Source organism: Peromyscus californicus, unplaced genomic scaffold (genome assembly GCF_007827085.1).
Source record: "Peromyscus californicus insignis strain IS unplaced genomic scaffold, ASM782708v3 Scaffold_19__1_contigs__length_69161282, whole genome shotgun sequence".
Taxonomy (NCBI): Eukaryota; Metazoa; Chordata; class Mammalia; order Rodentia; family Cricetidae; genus Peromyscus; species Peromyscus californicus.
The window spans coordinates 49,713,073-49,731,586 of NW_026294491.1; the positions used below are offsets into that span (position 1 = coordinate 49,713,073).

An 18,514-nucleotide genomic window follows, 5' to 3' on the forward strand; every position below is an offset into this window, starting at 1 on the left:
ATCCCTGAGGAACATAATCTGACACACATTCTATATAGCTTCATCATAGAGTCCTTATTTTAAAAACGAGCAAAGGATGACATTCTCACGAAGAAAGCCTCATCAGCAGATTTCTGCAGCTGGGAAAGAGAGTTAGCACGTGACCCACCAAAGGTTTCACTTTCTGAGTTCTCCCTGGAGTTAAATCTAAAGTACAATCCAGGCTGGGTGTATTAAAAATTATACACAAAATAAACACATAAAGGCACGAAGCAAATATTAACTGAAAGGGGTTTTTTGTTTGTTTGTTTGTTTGTTTTTACCTTTTCACCAGCGACACCTTTGGCACCAGGAATCCCAGGTACACCCTAAAAGAATACAAACAGATTCTGGGTTTAACCGTCTCATCCGAGGAGCCATCAGACCCCAAACCCACCATCTGAGAAGAGGCGGAAGGGACCATGGCAACCTCAAAGGCAGCATTGGGTTGGGCATGCTGCCTCATTCCCACACCAGTCAGTAATGGGGCTACACATGGTGGGCAATGCTCTGCTTTGCCATGCCCGGCTTGTTAAGGCAGAACCTTAAAGAAAACCTCCAAGCTAAAGTTATTTTTCAGAATGACCTTTCAAGCTAGAATTCAGCCCTGCCCTCACATCAACAGACAATCTTTTGAGCAGGACAGATGCTATAGGGACATAACATTGCTTCTTGAACAGAATAATAAAATCCTCATTTTGCTCACTTGGGTACTGGGAGTCCTTATATCCCCTGGCAGCTTACAAAGTGCCAGATGCCGTAACAGATTGGGAGCCAGTTCTTGATACTACCAAATATCCTTTGTTAACTTGAAAGATTTGCCTTCAAAGACTCAAAAATACAAACAATGTATTTCATATGAATTTTCAGCCATACTAATGTAGGGAAATGCCAATTTCAAGGTATCACCTAACCCAAGACTTGTAACCTTCCTCAGACTGTTCCTGAGAATTCTTTCTATCTCCTCGTGTCTCAGCCTGCTAACAAGAACTCCAAGACTGGCTAAAAGTAAGGTAAGAGACAGAGCAGTACCCACTGCCCAAACTAAGGAAGAGAATAGAGAAGGCAGACCAAAACCATAAAACTAAATGGTGCATAAATAGAATGTACTATTCTTTTTATGCTTCTTGGGCAAATGACCAGCTAATCACAGGGGGAAAACATCAAAAATGTAAACACAAGAAAACAAAAAAAATAGAGCATCCTTTTCCCCTCAGAACTCAACAAAATGCATAACGTATCCATCCCTCTGAATTCATAAAACATGACCATGTAAGCAACCAAAAATGAGCACGTACCGGCAGCCCCTGCAATCCCACATCACCAGGAGGTCCAGGCTTCCCTGCTTCACCCTGAAAGCAAGTTCTTAATCACACAATTATACCTTTATGAACTGATGTGTTCTTCTAAGAAAGAGGAGTGCAGCTGTTTCAGGTAAAAATATTTTTCCAACAGCTAACCTTAGACGCACTTTTAAATTACTTAGCTCAGGAGAGGTGGTGGGTAGGACACAGGACACACATTCAAAGAGAGAGTTTCCTGCAGTCTACTTCTATCAATGGGTCTCTTTTACAGAGTTCCTAACACAAGCAAATAAGTGTACTACTTTAATAAGAATTTTGCAGTTGGCAATTTTGAAATGGAAAGAGGGGAGGGGAAAAAATGGCAGAGTTGTTTAAGCAGACTTCCTGGTAATGGCATCATAGAAATGCTGAGCTTAGCTGTCCAGGGCAGAGATCTCCCCATTCACACAGGACTCAGCCACACAGCTACCTTTGATCCCGGAATTCCAGGTATTCCTTCTCGACCATCTACACCTGGCAAGCCCTAAGGACACACAAAGAGCACACTGTGTCTTAGAAACAGTCACATTCTTCTTCTTATTTCCTGGAGTTCCACTGCAAGTCAGTAACCTTGGGAACTGTATTTGACACCCACAACTCAGGGCATACCGTGTCTCCTTTTGGCCCAGGGGATCCAGGAATTCCTCGGAAACCTTGAGCACCCTGTTGGGCAGAAGAGAAAGAGGAAAGAAGGCATCTTCAGTGAGTGCAATGCACAGGTCATGCAAATACACCAAACTGACAGATTATTCAGAAACTCATGCTCTGTTGCGGTGATGAGGACTCATCTGTACTCACCCTGTCTCCCTTAGGACCTGCTTCTCCTGGAGGTCCTCGCTGTCCTTGATCACCCTGTATAAACACAGGAGTTCCCAATGTAAACAAAGATTACTTACTTGGGGGTGTTTGAAGGTTAGGAAACATCGTCCACATTGAAGACTACTTTTTTTAAAGTATGTTTTGCCTGTGTGTATATCTGTGCACTACCTGTATGCCTGATGTCTGAGGAGGCCAGAAGCTGGTATCAGATCCCCTAGAAGTGAGTTAGAGATGGTTTTGAGCTGCCATGTGGGTGCCGGGAAATGAACCAGGGTTCTAAACCACTAAGCCATCTCTCCAGCCGCTATTGAGTAACTGTTGTTCTTTGTCCAAAATGACTCTGATCTATCGCAAATGCTCAGTTCAAAACAATCTTGTAAAAATTATAGTCTTGATCATTGATATTGCCATAGGGATAACTGAGGTTGTATGCCTTTTATTTTCATTTTAGGTGCATAATTGTTCTGTGCTCTGGATGTCCATGTGAAATAGATTGAATTGCACCTTAAAAGCAACAACATTGTTCACTATTTCTACGTAGAAGCTAATCTCATTGCTTGTTATAGTAGGCTGAGGGATGGATTAGACATCTATATTTTCTTTGCCATTTAGTTCCCACTTCAAAAATAATAGTTTATGCAAAGAATGTCCATCGAATGATGCATGCTATATGTAGCAATAGATGAGATGTCTTTCTCAAAATACAGGTTTTTTTTAATTGTTTAACAACTCCAAGCTTAACCTGGCTCTCTGTTGCCATTTCTCAGCTCAGACTGCTCAGCTTGGTATTTAGGCACCACCTACAATACATTTCTATTTGCTTAGACATCGCCTATAATGCATTTCTACTTGATCCATTCAGGCTCATCTTCTCAACACACACCTTTCATCTAGGCATCAGGAGCCCTGTGATAACACAAACCACATCACCACAGCACTCCCTGCACTTTGCTTCCTTTCCCAGAAGGGCTTTTCCAGAGCAATCTTCCTCTCACGAATTGCCTCTGTCCCAGGTCAAGTACTGGATCTTTTAGCTCATCAACGAGCCACATTCTGTCCTCCCCACTGTACGTTAATAGTGAGAAATTTTGTTTGACTTGTGTAATGTCTACCTTTTTGTGGTATAAATGAGTAATAATGATTTTTTTTTATCTGTGACATCTTCAGAAAGGTGTGAGGAAGTCTAAACAATGATACATGAGTGCATGGTCGTCAAAGTGTGGAACAGTGAGATCCGAAAACCATCAAAGAGGAAAAGGTAGAGCTGTCTAGGACCCAGGAACATGGTCGCCGCTGTCAATCAAAGTACCCTAACCACCAAAGCAAAAGGAAGGTACAGTCACAGAAACAGGTAGCCACAAGGCATACTCCCTAAGAAAACCAGGGAACTAGTTCTCTGCACCCAGAAGAAAGATTGTCATTTTTAAATAAATATGAAAGCCTTTGCCCATTTTTCTATTTATTTATTGGCACTGGGGATTGAGCCTAGAGTCTTTCACATGTTGGGAAAGCACTCTGCCACTGAACTATGTCTCCAGCCCTCTTTCTATTTTATGGCAGGGTCTCACTAAGTTGGGCAGACTAGCCTTGAACTCACTCTGTAGTCCAACCATGCCTTGAATTTGGGGTTCCTCTACCTCTGCCTCCCGAGTAACTGCAATTACAGGCCTGCACGACCAGACCTGGCTTCTATTTTTCCATTTTAATTATTTACATGTATAAGCTATTTGTATATATCCCTATGGATAACAAAAAGAAAAAGGGAAAAAGAAAGAAAAGTGGGGTAAATTAGAAATGTGTTTTGGTTGAATGTGATAGTGTTCATTTGTAACCCCAGCATTTGGGAGGTTGAGACCAGAGGATCATTGCTAGCCTAAGGCCAGCCAGGGCTACATAGCAAGATGATATATCAGAATAAAGGAGAGGGAAAGGGAGGGAAGGAGAGAAGAGGGGGCAGTAGGAGAGGGGAAAAGAGGGAAGAGTATCATTGGGTTAAAAAAAAAAGCTGTTGCTGTTTTTTTGTGAAAGAAAAACTACTTACAGCTGGACCTGGAATGCCCTGAGGCCCAGGCTCTCCATCAAATCCTCGGGCACCCTGAAAACAAGACAAAGAAATAAAATTCAGATCAATCACGCATGTTAAAGGGCATCATCAGCATCAGCATCTTTCTAAAGAAGTATTCTAGCCAGAATAACAGGAGGCTTTCTGTTTTTAGTGTGTACTATATTTGTGAATGAACGCTGAGGAGTAACTCATAAGAAGCTTGACATGGTACCACTCGTGTGGACTGCTCATCATGCCAACAGCACTTGGGACAATCTTGGATACCACTCTGGACATTTTAAGTTAATGGTGGCTCTATACTCAACTGCTGACATGAACTGAAAACTGGTTCTCATTCAGAGAACTTAGTAGACCTACTGAACAAGATTTAGCAGTCAGCCTCAAAAGGCTCTGAGTATCTATGGGAATTCACTAACTAACGCTGGAGGTCTTAGAGCCTCAAGGTGAGTGTGAATTTGGGGGTAGCTACAGCGGACTCTGCAGTGCCACAGATGTAAGAAAGACTTCAATGACTCTAGAAACCACCACCCCATCCCTGATCTAGAAGATAAGTAAATCACATGCCTATATGATTCAGAAGAGGGGACTGTTCGGCTCTTAGAGGAATCGAAACATCCCTACTCCTGGACTGATATTCACTTTATATATAGTAATCAACCTATTTTCTCCAGATAGGTCCACCCTATAACATGATGACAGAGGAAGTGTCTCCATTTTTCAAGTCTAGTCCGCTGCAAAGGACCTTGGACTTGGCTACAGACTAGATACCATCTCTGTTTTCTTCATTAGAATCGGAAGGTGGTTTTCTTTTGAAAACAAAACTACGGTGGGTTTTGTGCTCACTACATATTCTCCTTGGCAAAATACATGCTCCATCTGGAGGTGTTCCTCCCATGTACAAAGTGAATGAGGAAAAGCGGAAGGATGAGTGGAGCAGACGGACAGATGGACGGTCTCCTAATGAAGTAGATGAAATGAGGAGGGCATAAAAAGAAGTGGAAAGCAGTCAAAGAGCATTGGATAGATGTCAGGCCAGCAAAACCAGGTGGACCTGGTAAGAACGAAAAACTCGAAAGCATTTGATAGGAAGTTCACACACAGGTGGACTCAAAGAGAAAAAAAAAAAAAAAAAAAAAAAAACACTATGGAAGCAGAGGTACCACAGAGCCCTGAAATTCTTTGATCACTAAAAACTACAACAGAACAGAGTCATTCTCCACTCAGCAGAAAAGGAAGGATTAGCAACACCTGAAAAAGACCTTGACTTCACCATTCACCTTGCATTATGAGAGCACACCCCAGCTTTTGCATTATAGAAATGGCTTTGATGCACCCTCTCCCTCTCTCTCTCTCTCTCTATCTACCTTATTGCAGTTCAGCATGAGCTCAGACCCGAAGTGCTGTTACTAGGTAACCATTCCACATCTGTGTTCACAAGGGGAGCCTTCTTTTTTTTAAGCAATTTGACAGAAATGAAAATTTTTGCAAAATATCAAATAGAGAAATACCTCAAATAAAGAACATATCAAGAACAGTAATTGGTCTCAAAGAGAGGTCACCTATTTTATGGAGTGAGTTAAATCTGGGGCGGGGAGGGGCTGATAGCCTGGGTGTTGGCTGCATCAAAATAGATGGACTTTAAATCTTAATAACCGAGAGATGCACACAGAATGTTACTTAAGGTAGTGTGGATGTACAAATACACAAGACTTCAGTACTGTGTGTGTGTGTGTGTGTTTAAAAGAAATACCTTAGAGGAGATGGAGAAAGGAAAACAGGCAGGGAAATACCTAGAAAAGCTCTTGTGTGAAAAGAGAGAGTAAGGAAAATGTGGTAGACGAGCCAGGCCTGTAATTCACAGGAGTTGTGACTCTTCTTAAAAAAGGGTTTAATTTGGTCTATTGTGTATCAACGATGAAATCTTACTGTTACTTAATCGTAAATAAAAATCCCTGTGCTGTGTGGAACTGATACAAATTAGCAAAAATGGCTCTAAAGAGAGCCAAACCAGGGTCCGAAAATATTGATGGGCAAAAATTTTTAAACATTCTGTAGTCCACAAACTGGCTTTCAGAATAAACTTTCTGAGAAATGGCAACTGGTTTGGTCCCAAACACTAGATACAATCCCACCCACTCATGCCCCCAAAGCGATATTGCTGAGGATACTGTGAATCGTTCCCATGGTCTTTCCTCAGGACAGTCACTCCACCAAGCGCCGCCGTGTGTCTTCATCCTTCACCGTCCACCGCACCTCCTCCTCCTGCCATCTGAAGTCAGCTTTGGCACGGGCCCACCCTCCCAGATGTCACACCAAGATTAAGCCACTGCTTTGCTGCACCATCCTTGCGCCGCCTGATTTCAGATTTGCTTCTTCCCCAAATTGCACCATAATTGCTTATCTACTTCTCTGCCTCTCCAAAAAAGTAAGACACTTAATGTGAGCCTGTCCCTCAAACTGTCCTTGGAGCTTGCAGGTGCCTTGCGGGGGAAGAGCCAGGAAAACCTGACTTCTGAAACCGGCAAAGGACAGGCTGGTGACTTGTGGCCACAACTGTTTAAGGCAGAGCAGCTAACACGGTCTCGGGATCCTACCTCTCCCTCTCTATCCTCCCTTGTCTTTGCCTTGCAGGACCAGAAACACTCCCAGTATTGTGTCAGTACTGTGAGCACTGGCTACAAATAATGCCAAAGCGAGAACATTACACCCCCACTTACTCTAATTTACCTAAGATAGTATTCCCCCATGCCCATGGGTTCTATGCCATGAATCCCACCAAAAATATCTGGGGGGGCGGGGAATGACTCTATACTTAACAAGTGCACATGGTTTTCTTGTCATGGTAGATGCTTACAAAATATGCATGGTATTAGGTATTATAAAAAACACATAAACACATAAAAGATAAACTAAAAAGTGATGCTACTGGAGGCAAAGTCACTCTTATATGATGCCTTTATCATCGATATCTCACTTTTTCTCCTTTGTCTCCAACTACTCCAGTGATCCCTCTCAGGCCTTGAGCTCCCTGGAAAAGCAAAGGAAGGGGGGTGATAAATGATTTCAGTCAAAGCACATACTCTTTGCAGATGCTGATCCAGAAAAAGCATGTTAGCATAATGACAGAAGACACTAAGTATGTGACAGCATACATAGGCAAACATTTCTAGTTTAGAAAGAAAAGTCCAAGTGAAATTCCAATGCTTAAAACTCTTTGGTAAAATCCTAAAGGCTTATATAACTCTATGCAAATTGAGTTGATGCAATGATTGATGGCCTTTAGAAAGTAAATACACGCAACTGTGACAGTGTTTCTGACATCTTTTAACTCACGGACAGAACCCACACTCCCATGTCCACCTCTTTTGTGGTCTGTTAGGGGTAACACTATTTTAACTCTTAAAATAATAGCTACCTACAAATCCATGCAATCAAAGTGAGGCAGTTGCAGTCGAACCCATAAAAACATACTACCAGAAACAGAGCTGGACTGCCCACCAACCACTTGTCACCAGTATTTATTATGCTGCTCCTACAATAAGGAGTGTTCTGAACTCCAACGTGGCATAGTAAGAAATCACAGGCACACAAGTGAATAACCCTAAACACGAGGGAGTGGAGAGGATTTCAGGCTGTCTTTCAGTACCGAAATGCTGCTAGTCCCACAGCAAAGGATTCTTCCATAAACCTGTGGTAAAGAAAGGGTGAGCCTGGGTGCTCCCTGGGGCACAGCTGCGAGTGCATGCTCCGTTAGAAGTTAGCTACTTTTGACATCTGCCAACTTTCCACACTGGCTTAAGAAAAAGGTTCTTTAGGGTTCTATTGTCTTCCTCTTCATCTGGGGAAAGATGGACAGTCCCAGGACCAGCCTTCTTTCATCTAGTTCAGTCACAAAATTCTCTGTATGTCAGTCAGAAATTGTCTGAAGTTCCCAAGTACAGCATGAGCCAGGCTGGATTAACAATTTAGGTTTTCAACTGAAATGTGGTCATATCAGGTTAAGCACTCTAACTTATGTAGCTTCATTTACTGACTCTGTGGACAATTCCTGTACATAAAAAAAAAATTTAAAAAGTAGTTGTGATACAGGAACCCAAAAAAATAAGCACTCAAAATGACTACTCCTTATACAAATACACCATAGAAATGTTCTTTTTATAAATATATGTGTGGCTTTAGGAGTGTGCTTATATATTATGAGGTAAAAATCTGTGAATTCTCCAGAAACATTTAAACATACCTCCTCTCAAACACCAGGAGGTCAGCAGATACTGACAGTAATTCCCAGTGGATCCCTTGAGCTACATAACATCATTCCATAATCTTTGAGGATGGATTCTTTTGAAACTATATAAACCCACACCTAATTTTCATTAGATCCAAAAAGCAAAAGCAAACAAACTATACTACCTGGCACTATCCCCCAGGAAATGAGAGTCAAGTTCCTTAACGCCTCCTAGTAAAGGCTCAGAGAAGGCAAGTTTCTGGAGAAAATGTCTGGACTCTTCCACAACGTCCTCTTGAAGGTCTCATGTGGCCCAGAAAAGAAACCATTTCTTAGATGCTCATAACCATTTTTTTAGCCTTAACCTCTAAGTAAACTTTGTTCTGCACAGTCCCTCTAACTGCTTTTAGAGACTGGAGTGATGGCTCAGCAGTTAATAGCACTGGCTTCTCTTGCAGAGGACCTGGGGCCAGTATTCAGCATCCACACATGGCAGCTCACAATTGTCTATACCTTGAGTTCTAAGGAATCTTCTGGCATTCACAGGCATTGTATGAACATGGTGCAATACATACATGCATGCAGAACACTCATACATGTAAAATAAATAAAGAAAATCTGTTTTACAAGAGACTAGTGCTGAGGGGAAGAGCAATTCAAGAAAGGGGATTTAGCTTGTCTTCTCTGGCTCTTTGGTGGTAGTCTCTTGCATCAGCTATCCTTCAGCAACCTTCAAGTGTTCAAGGAATCCTCAACAGTTATTTTTTCTATAATGGAGACTAGGACAAAGAGTAACAATTGTGCTTCCATATGGTACAAAATTAACGTGAATTCCACTCTTAACAAACATCTTAAATCTGAAGTACGTTTATGTCCAACTGTCTTACATAACATCGCAGCAGTTCAGGGACTGCAGTAAAAGACGTGTTTATGAGCCACTCAGAACATCCTAATTTGTGATCACTTTCTGGAATCACCTGCAGGGATCCCATGGGTTATAAACCGCATTCGTGTTCAAGGTATACAGGATGTTCTCCTCTGTCACGCCAGAGCACTGCAGAAATTGAAGTTCCTCGTCCTCTTGTGCTCAACATTTGCTTTCAGGTTATGAACTCTCGGAGGCTACATATAATTTAAAATAGAACTTTTCTCTTAAAAATTTCTCGAAGGTGCAATGTGGACTCTTTCTTATTTTGAAAAAGTAGTGGTTGCCTGGTGCTGACTGGCTGGAAGCATAGAGAATATCGGGTTCATACACCATAAACTATTAATCTGCATACTAAAGAGAAGGTAATACTAAGTCATTAAAAAGATTTGCTTATCCTAGGCAAACATTAAAAAATACTTTACTGGGGGTCCTTGAGCTCCAACTTCTCCCAGTTCTCCCTGGTCACCTTCTTCACCCTAAAAATCAGCAGAGAAAAATCACAGTGAATATTAACTAGCAAGTGAATAGGCAGGTCTTGCGCAGTTTATGTCAAGTGCGTTTGACATCCTCTGGATGGTTCTACTGGGGTCTTGTTAAATTGCATAGGTAGTCTGTGTTAATTGCATGGTATTCAGGCAATGTGGATAAGTACATAGAGAGTCACCCAAGGAGATCCCACTTAGAAGCTGTTCTTTCAAGGTTTTCTAAAGAGAGGAAGAAAGAGAGGAAGGGAGAGAGAAGGGTGTGTTCTTAGGTTGCAAGTGATGCTAGGAAAATACAACCACATTATGAAATCTTTTACTGTAAGATATTTTGTTATAATTTGCATGTTGGTTTTTCTTATCATAATTTTATACCATACACAATGTTAATGCATTCAAATCAGTTCTTGCACAGATTATACCTATGTTGTCACTAACAGGCCATTTTCACCACTAAGAATATGAGTGTTCATTTATATTTCCTTTGAGTCACTCCAAAATATGCAAAAATATTTATTAATAATTTAGTTTTTGGTTAAAATATATCTCCGCTGCAGGGACCAAACACTTATTTCAATATCATGTATTGACTAACAAATATTTTCTGTGTAGTCTGGAGATCTCTGATACTCTGTTGATCTGTTATGTGATGTCACTGTCACAAACTTTTACTTCATGAATTTTTGTAATACATTTTCATCTCCAGTAGGAAGAATTTCTCTATATGTTTTACTCATAGGTACTCTTCTTCCTATTTGCCTAAATGTTTACTCTTCCAGATGAACTTGAATCATTGGTCAGAAGTGGACAGATGGTATAGTGGGTAAGAATGCTGGCTATGCTAACCTGAGAACCTGAGTTTGGACCCCAAGAACCTACATAAAAAAGCTGCTTATGGCTTGCACACGTTCCTATCACCCAAGTGGTATGGGGGGGGCAGGGACAGAAGAGTCTTTGACGCCTGCTGGCTGCTAGCTCAGCTCCAGGTTCACTGAGAGACTTGTCTCAGGGGAATAAGTGGAGACTGAAGAAACAGAACACCCAATGTGCTGAACTGATCTCCACGTGTTTACACAGGTGTGCGTGCCTATGCACATGTTCACAACACACACATGCACACCATACACACACACACACACACACACACACACACACACACACACAATTTAGAAACAGAATCCTTGGGAGTATCTTCACAAAAAACACCATTTGCTTTGTATTAAACTACATTACTCTGCTTCATCCTAGAAGTCAGTCTACTTAGTAAAATCTTTTTTTTTAATGACTAAAGCGATGCCATTTTCTTTATATTAAGCTTGAATAAATGCTGCAGTTTGTTCAAAGTAATCTGCCTTTGGATTTTTATTATCATTGGGTCCTTCTTTCATAGTATCTAATTGCTATTTGGACTTTTTGCTATTTTATAAATTCTGTTATGCTTTAAAATGTTAGACTATTCTATAAAAAAGTCTGCTTCCTGGGCTATGGATATAACTCAATGGCAGAGCACTGGTTGAGCATGACAAAGCCCTGAGTTCAAATCTCCAGCATCATAGGAGAGAGAGACAGAGACAGAGACAGAGAGAGACAGAGACAGAGAGAAACAGAGAGAGATCTGATTTCTTTCTTACAGAAAGGCAACTCTATAGATTGAGAAAATACTAAACATCTCACTTGACATTTCAGTGATAATAAATATCTTTAATTGTGAGGTTATTCATGAGGAAAACTCCTTATTTATGTCACATATTAAAATCAATTCTGTCATTCAATTATTAATATACATATTTTATTGTCTCATTTTCTTGCATATAATTTTACATTATATTTGTATATAATAGATTAATAGATACTATTTATAAAAATATAGTATAATTATAATACATTATAATTTCCATAGGTTATGCCTTATATTTACAAATTTTTTTCACACACACACAAAACCAAGTACACCCATAAAATTTAATGCTAATATTTAATAGGGATATTAATATTATAGATAACATTTAAGCATTTAATACAAAAAAACTAGATTATGTTTCAATGAGTTACACATAATTTTTTGCATTTATTTATTTGGAGGGGTCATGCATGTACCACATGAGTCTGTGGAGGTCAGAGAACACCTTATGGGATTTGGTTCTTTCCTATCAGCACATGATTCTGGGGCTCAAACTAAGGTAGGCTTGACAGTAAGAACATTTACCCACTGGGCCACCTCATGAGCCTTAGAACTGAATTTTTAAGTGAATTATGAATACCTTACTGGTTTTAGAATAATAATTAAATTCAGATTGTATTCTACTAGAACTTATGATTGACAGTGGAAAGAGGCAGTCCCAAGTTAAAAGCTACTGAAATGTGCTAGTTCATGGAGCGGCTAATCATTATTCACAGTACTATCAGAGACTTAGTTTCACTTTATGTGTATGATGTTTTGCCTTTATGTATGTACATATGTGAATGCAGTGCCTGCAGAGGCCAGAAGAGGGCATCAGATCCCCGGGAACTGGATTGAACTGCCATGTGGATGCTGGGAACTGAACCAGGGTCCTCTCTGCAAGAGCACCAAGTGTTCTTAACTGCTGAGCCATCTCTCCAGCACCTCCTGAATGTAACTAAATGCTACTTGTTTCTCCTGCAGAGCTGTCGAACTGCTGCACAGACATCAGTGATTCATAGTCCCCTGCAAATTTTCTTCTCAGGGTATGGCATATTTCTTATAGATTTCCCGTAAAACTTGGAGTAATATGTTTGAATTAAACATTTCTCCTGCAGATAAAAAGCTCACACCTAATCAATAATCACAAATTTTAAATGGCAAGTTTAGGAGACATTATTTATCATCATTTTGCTGGAGGAATTCGGAATGGATGCAGACTGAACTGCAGTTTGATGATTCCAGGACCATAGTTTTATTATCAGGATTTCACTAATCATGCCTGTATCTACAAAGTAACTAAATCTTCATTAGTTGACTTGCAGGATCCAGTTAAAGCCAGACTGTGACCTGCCTGTGGACGGCAGACCTCCAGGCCCCTTGGCTATCGATTCAGGCTCAGTCCTTCCAGGACCCCATCTTCAATGGCCTACTGCCATCCCACCTTCCTCTACCAATTTTGAAAGTCACTACTTAAAAGTTTAGGGTTGCACAAAAAAATATCAAATGAACTAAAGGAATCTTCAACATCCAAGTGGACATTGATCCAATTGCCTAACATGCAAAAAAAAAAAAAAAAGCCAGTTTCCTACTCGAAGACCAAAAATAAATTTTAGATTTCATTCATATAGCTAATCTGTGGGCATGAAAAATAGTACTTTGATGGGCATAACATAAGGGAGAAACACCCTGACTAACAGCTCTAAGTCCTGTGGAAAGAGGGAGAGACGGTCTCCAAAGGAAGGAGGTCAACAGCACACAGAGGAATGGGGAATGGATGAAAGCACTGGAGCGACTGAAGTCTACTGTCTGCTTTACCTCACATGCCTCACAAAGAGCTAAACGTTCTTGCTCGCCTGGTGTAGGGGTTAGCTGGTGTTCTCACATACTAACATGTCATGTTCAGTTTAGTCAATCCCCTGTGACTGGGCGTCATTTTCGTTCACTTCTGAACTTTCAGAACTTTGAATAAACCATGGCACATAGCAGGTAGGTGATAAATATTGGTTGAATTTTCAAATTTATAAAACTTAAAATTCAGGGGAGGACTGGGCAGGCAGAGAAACAGGGCGTTCACCTTTTCTGTTTTACTCAAGTTTGACATCGGAAACGCAGCTGCTTCATTCCAGATAAATAAAGTACCCTAACTATTCACAGCCTTCATAATAAATGACTGAAAGTAATTTGCAAAGTGTAACAGGGCACAGAGAACTGGCCTATTTATCCTGATTATACAAGTGAGGTTATTTAACAGACTGATTTGGGCTGAGGAGTTCAAGGATATTAACACTCAAAGATATTTTACTCAAGAGATAAATTGCCTCTCCTGCTCATTACTGCCGAAGAAAAAGGCTAATCTTTTACTGTAACCTAGTAATGATATGGAGAGACACAATCAACAAAGTCCAGCAGTCCTGCACTAAGAAGAGTGGTATGACTTTGTAAAACATCATAAAATTTACTAGGAGGAAGAGTCTACTGTGCAGGAAGTAAAATTGTTGGATACTTGTAAGATGAAGAAATGGCAACCAAGTCGCCTTGCTTTAAAGTACTTTTCAGCCTTGTTTGGAAAGGTATGTCAACCCCGGTGCAATCCAGATTCCATATTTCTATCCAGATAACGTGTTAATAACATGCCATCCCTAACTTCCAGTTACTTCAAACCCGAGTTATGGTGAAACGAGATGAGAAACACACAACAGACAGATTAGTTCAGATTTTGAGAAGAGGGCTTTTAAGGCAATTACCAATTAAATCCTGTGTTTCCTACTTTCAAAGCACTTGTACAACTTTACAGCTATCATAAACTTTGGGGAGGGAGAACAATTGGTGACATAATGTTTCACTGTCATCAGCTTTGAGTAAAAAAAATCTAAATATGATATATTTGAAACAGAAAGAAAATGCAGTCAATGAGGGAGCAAATAGGGGGGAAATTCTGGGGTTCTCTTTGTCGTTTCAACAGCTGAACAGCTTAGAATACTGTACCTAGAAAACACCAAGCATTTACTTGCCAAAGAAATAAAATATCACACTTTACTATTCCTTATAATTCCTTGTAGTGAAAATGATCACTGCCTCCTAATCACAGCTGACCCCCTAAATGGTCATTCCCCTTACCTTGTGTCCTTGTCTTCCTGGTTCACCGATTTCTCCCTTTGCCCCTTTATGACCCTAGCGAACATAAAAAAAAAAAAAGAGAGAGAGAGAGAGAGAGAGATAAATGCAAATAAATGAAGCTGCATTGGGCTTGAGGCCCAAAGTGACCAGAAGGCTCAGAAAATTGTTCTGCCTCCCTAAGTCTGCGTTAAAATACTACGGAAAAATGATGATGTCACAAAGCACAACACTGCCTTGGAGGCTTTAATGGCACCGTGTACACTATGTGCATCATTTACGTCATGAGCATCAGCTTTAATTCAAAGGAAAACACACTCCTCTAGACTAACAACTGCCCTGCTACCCAGTTCAGCAACACAATGTGTTGGTTCCCGCGCCTTCTCTCTGGTTTCTCCATTTCCAGCACCAAGGTCAGGTTGAGAGCCTTCAGTCCTCTCCACCACAAGAAACTTAACCCTTCAGAAGCTGACCCAGCTATCTCTTGCTCTCTGGTGACGACTTTGAAGTCTCCTCTTCCTCCTCTATGGCCAACTCCTTCCTGGAGGTAGGGGAAGGGCTGGCATGAGAGCAGACTTCTCAGGTGCACAGTCGCTTCCTTCCACAGTGGGAAGCGCAAAAAGGAAGGAGCCAGGAACGAAATCAAAGGGGCACCCCAGCGGGGCATGGGGAAGTCCCTTCTGTGCCAATCACATGTGGGCTGTGAGCAGTCATGCCCAGCAAACTGTGAGACCAACTTCCCAAATTAGGTCCGCTGGAAATTTCGCCTCTCTCTGGTCTTTTAGAAAAATAAGACCCCCCCATATAGGCCTAAGCCTTCCCCAGCCAGAGAACCGACCCAACTGTAATTAGAGAAAACCTTTGGAAAACCCATGGCTCTGACCTCAGAGCCTTCCAGATCATAGCAGAGCCGGGTCTGAACTTTCTCAGAATCACTTTAGACTCAGAGACTAGAGGGGAAAGCAATTTATCCCCAGCATCCATTTTTTTTTTTCCAAAATAGGTTATTTTGAAGCATCATGATGAGAAAGTGGAGAAAAACACCTTCAGGAAAATCTGTTCTGCACAGTTTTCCCAATTATTTTTTGTTTTTTAACCAGAACATTCTCAAATTTGCATATAGACAGTCTCCCTCCACATCCCTACCACTGTCTTCTCCCATAGAAGGCAAACATCGGACCCTGGATTTCATGTTCTAGTTTCCTGGACCCTGGATTTCATGTTCTAATTTCCCGGACCCTGGATTTCATGTTCTAGTTTCCCGGACCCTGGATTTCATGTTCTAGTTTCCCGGCCCAGATCATACGATGGGCATTTCCTCCCTGAACTCCAGACATTGTATAACTGAGCACATGCACCTCAGAAGGGGCCACAGACAGAAAGAGCAGAGGCAGACTGGACTAATCCATCCAAGGCCAGTGGTTAAATGCCCTCCTTCTTTCTCCACATAGTATACTCTTGAAGATAAAATAATGGAATTCTTCTTACCCGCATGCCTGGGAGGCCTGGGTATCCAGAGCGACCCGGTGGGCAGGAATTGGGGCACTGGCAAAGAGAGAGGGGAGAAGTAAACTCGAGAACCCAATTTGTGACAAGGTTGAGTTTTTTTCAGAGTCCAGCGATAGAACCCCAAAGCAATTATAACCATTAAATAACTCTGAGTATCTTTTTCCTGTGTTTTCCTTTTAAATACAGAAAAATACAGAGAATCCAACAGATATCCTGCCACGTACTCATCTTCCACATGTTAGGCATTAGTATTTACTCATATTTGTTTCAGATCTAATAAAAGAAATGAAATTCTTAGGAGAGTGGGTGGCAGCAGGGCCTTGTCTGGGTTCTGCCTTCTCCATTGAAGCAGCCCTATCCTGAGGTCCCAGCCTTTCACCTTAGGGCCAAAATTACACCAGTACAGTTGACCACTGTCCTTAGACTGCTCATCTGAACATAAAGCCTCTCCCAAAATTGGGAGTACTCCCGTGAGAAATCACACCTCAGCCATAAAACCAAAGGTTTAAAAAGAAACAGTGATTCCTCTCCAGTGAAAAAACTTGGATATCCCTGAGAACACATGAGCCATCAGCCCACACAGCTCTGTGGTCTGGGTTAAAATAAAACATGGAAGTCTCGTATATTCCAGTCAGATCATCTTTAAAAGCAGCTCATCTGAAGACTACATGGTCTTTACATTAAAACTACTACATGGTACTGCATGATACACATGTATAAAATACCATGATTAAACTCATTGCTTATATATTAATATATGCTAATATAAAGAATTACAAACCATATTTTATTCAAAGGAAAAATCTTACCAAATGGGTCTCCATCGTGAAATCCAATTGTTCCCTAAAGTAAGTAAAATACAAAAGTTAAGAATAAAACTAGATGATTTACTCTAATTTATGAGTAATAGAAATTTCAAAATATAAATATGTATTTTGCAATATATAATAAGGGGTGCAAAATATAATAAGGGTATTGATTTTATGAAATACAAAGGAAAAATAGAAACATGTGTTAGTATTTGAAGACTTATTGATGGATGATACATTCAAAGATCCCTAAACTGTAATTGGTTACCTCATTGGGGAGATTAAATGACTCACATATAGACAAGTTCCCAATATGAGTAGGGAACTCTGGCACAGGAATGAAACAGAGTATCACATACTTAAACTATTTTTTTTATTTCCACTATGAAAAACTTAGCAAGAACCAATTTGTTTGAGAATGCTTCTTCTGCTTGTCAAAGTTTTAAGCTCTTAAGAAATCACAACTATCAAAAGGCAGCCAACAAGAGTTTCTCTGGGGATCATCTTTTAGATTATTGTGGTTCCTCTACTTTCCTGGTTCTAAAATGAACCAGGTTCTGAGTGAAGAAAGAAAGAAAGAAAGAAAAGAAAGAAAGAAAGAAAGAAAGGAAGAAGAAAGAAAGAAAGAAAGAAGGAAGGAAGGAAGGAAGGAAGGAAGGAAGGAAGGAAGGAAGGAAGGAAGGAAGGAAGGAAGAAGGAAAGGAGGAAGGGAAGAGAGGGAGGAAAGGAAGGAAAGGAAAGGGAGGAAGGAAGGAAGGAAAGGAGGAAGGAAGGGAGGAAGGGAAGGAAGGAAGGAAGGAAGGAAAGGAAGGAAGAAGGAGGAAGGAAGGAAAAGAAAAACACAGTTAGCCATTTTTGAAGTGCAGACAATGACTTTGATTATAGACATTTCCACGTTTGTTTCCTGAGATTTCTTCACTCAGTTCTCACTCTCAGATTTACACTAGGAAATTACTTACACTGGGTCCTGGGGGTCCAGGGGGGGCCAGGCGGTCCTCTTTTCCCAGGGTCACCCTAGGTCATTCCAAATAGAGATGCAGTAGTTACACAAAATTCAGAACACAGTACATAAAACCGAGGAGTCATTGAGAGAGATAGTATTACTGAAAGTCTATCAGAACTCAGGCAGGCAGGCTATAGACCTCTACCACCAAAACCCAATTAGACCAGGGCAAATAAAAAAATACTGGTCTTACCAAGGCAGAAAATACAGCAAGGAAGACAACTGTGGGGCGGGGGGGAGGGGGGGAGTTAGGGAAGGGGGGATGCGGGGGGGGGGGGGGGGGGGGGCGCAGATATAAAGCCAGTTATCTATAGGATGATCACTCTCCCCACTTGAAACACAAACCAGAATCCCATGTATCATTCCAGTTGGTTTACAAACCAGAGTAGCCAGTATTACTACTGTCAGATAATTAAGGCAAATGAAAGTGTGTACCCAGCCCGAATCTGAGAGTGGAGGATCCATCTCTGCAAAACCATGTACTTACTTCTGCTGTCCCCTGGCCTGATCTGTCACTGAACTCTTGCAATGGACAG

At 40.9% G+C, this 18,514-nt stretch overlaps 1 protein-coding gene across 1 annotated transcript in view; it reads right to left on the bottom strand.

Annotated features, from left to right (window-relative positions):
- The window catches only part of Col9a1 (collagen type IX alpha 1 chain), a 99,404-nt gene that overhangs the window by 35,570 nt on the left and 45,320 nt on the right, over positions 1-18,514 (bottom strand). Inside the window, 6 exon segments of the mRNA XM_052743788.1 lie at positions 303-347; positions 1,317-1,370; positions 1,792-1,845; positions 1,971-2,024; positions 2,160-2,213; positions 4,222-4,275. Coding sequence (XP_052599748.1) covers positions 303-347; positions 1,317-1,370; positions 1,792-1,845; positions 1,971-2,024; positions 2,160-2,213; positions 4,222-4,275 — 315 coding nt within the window.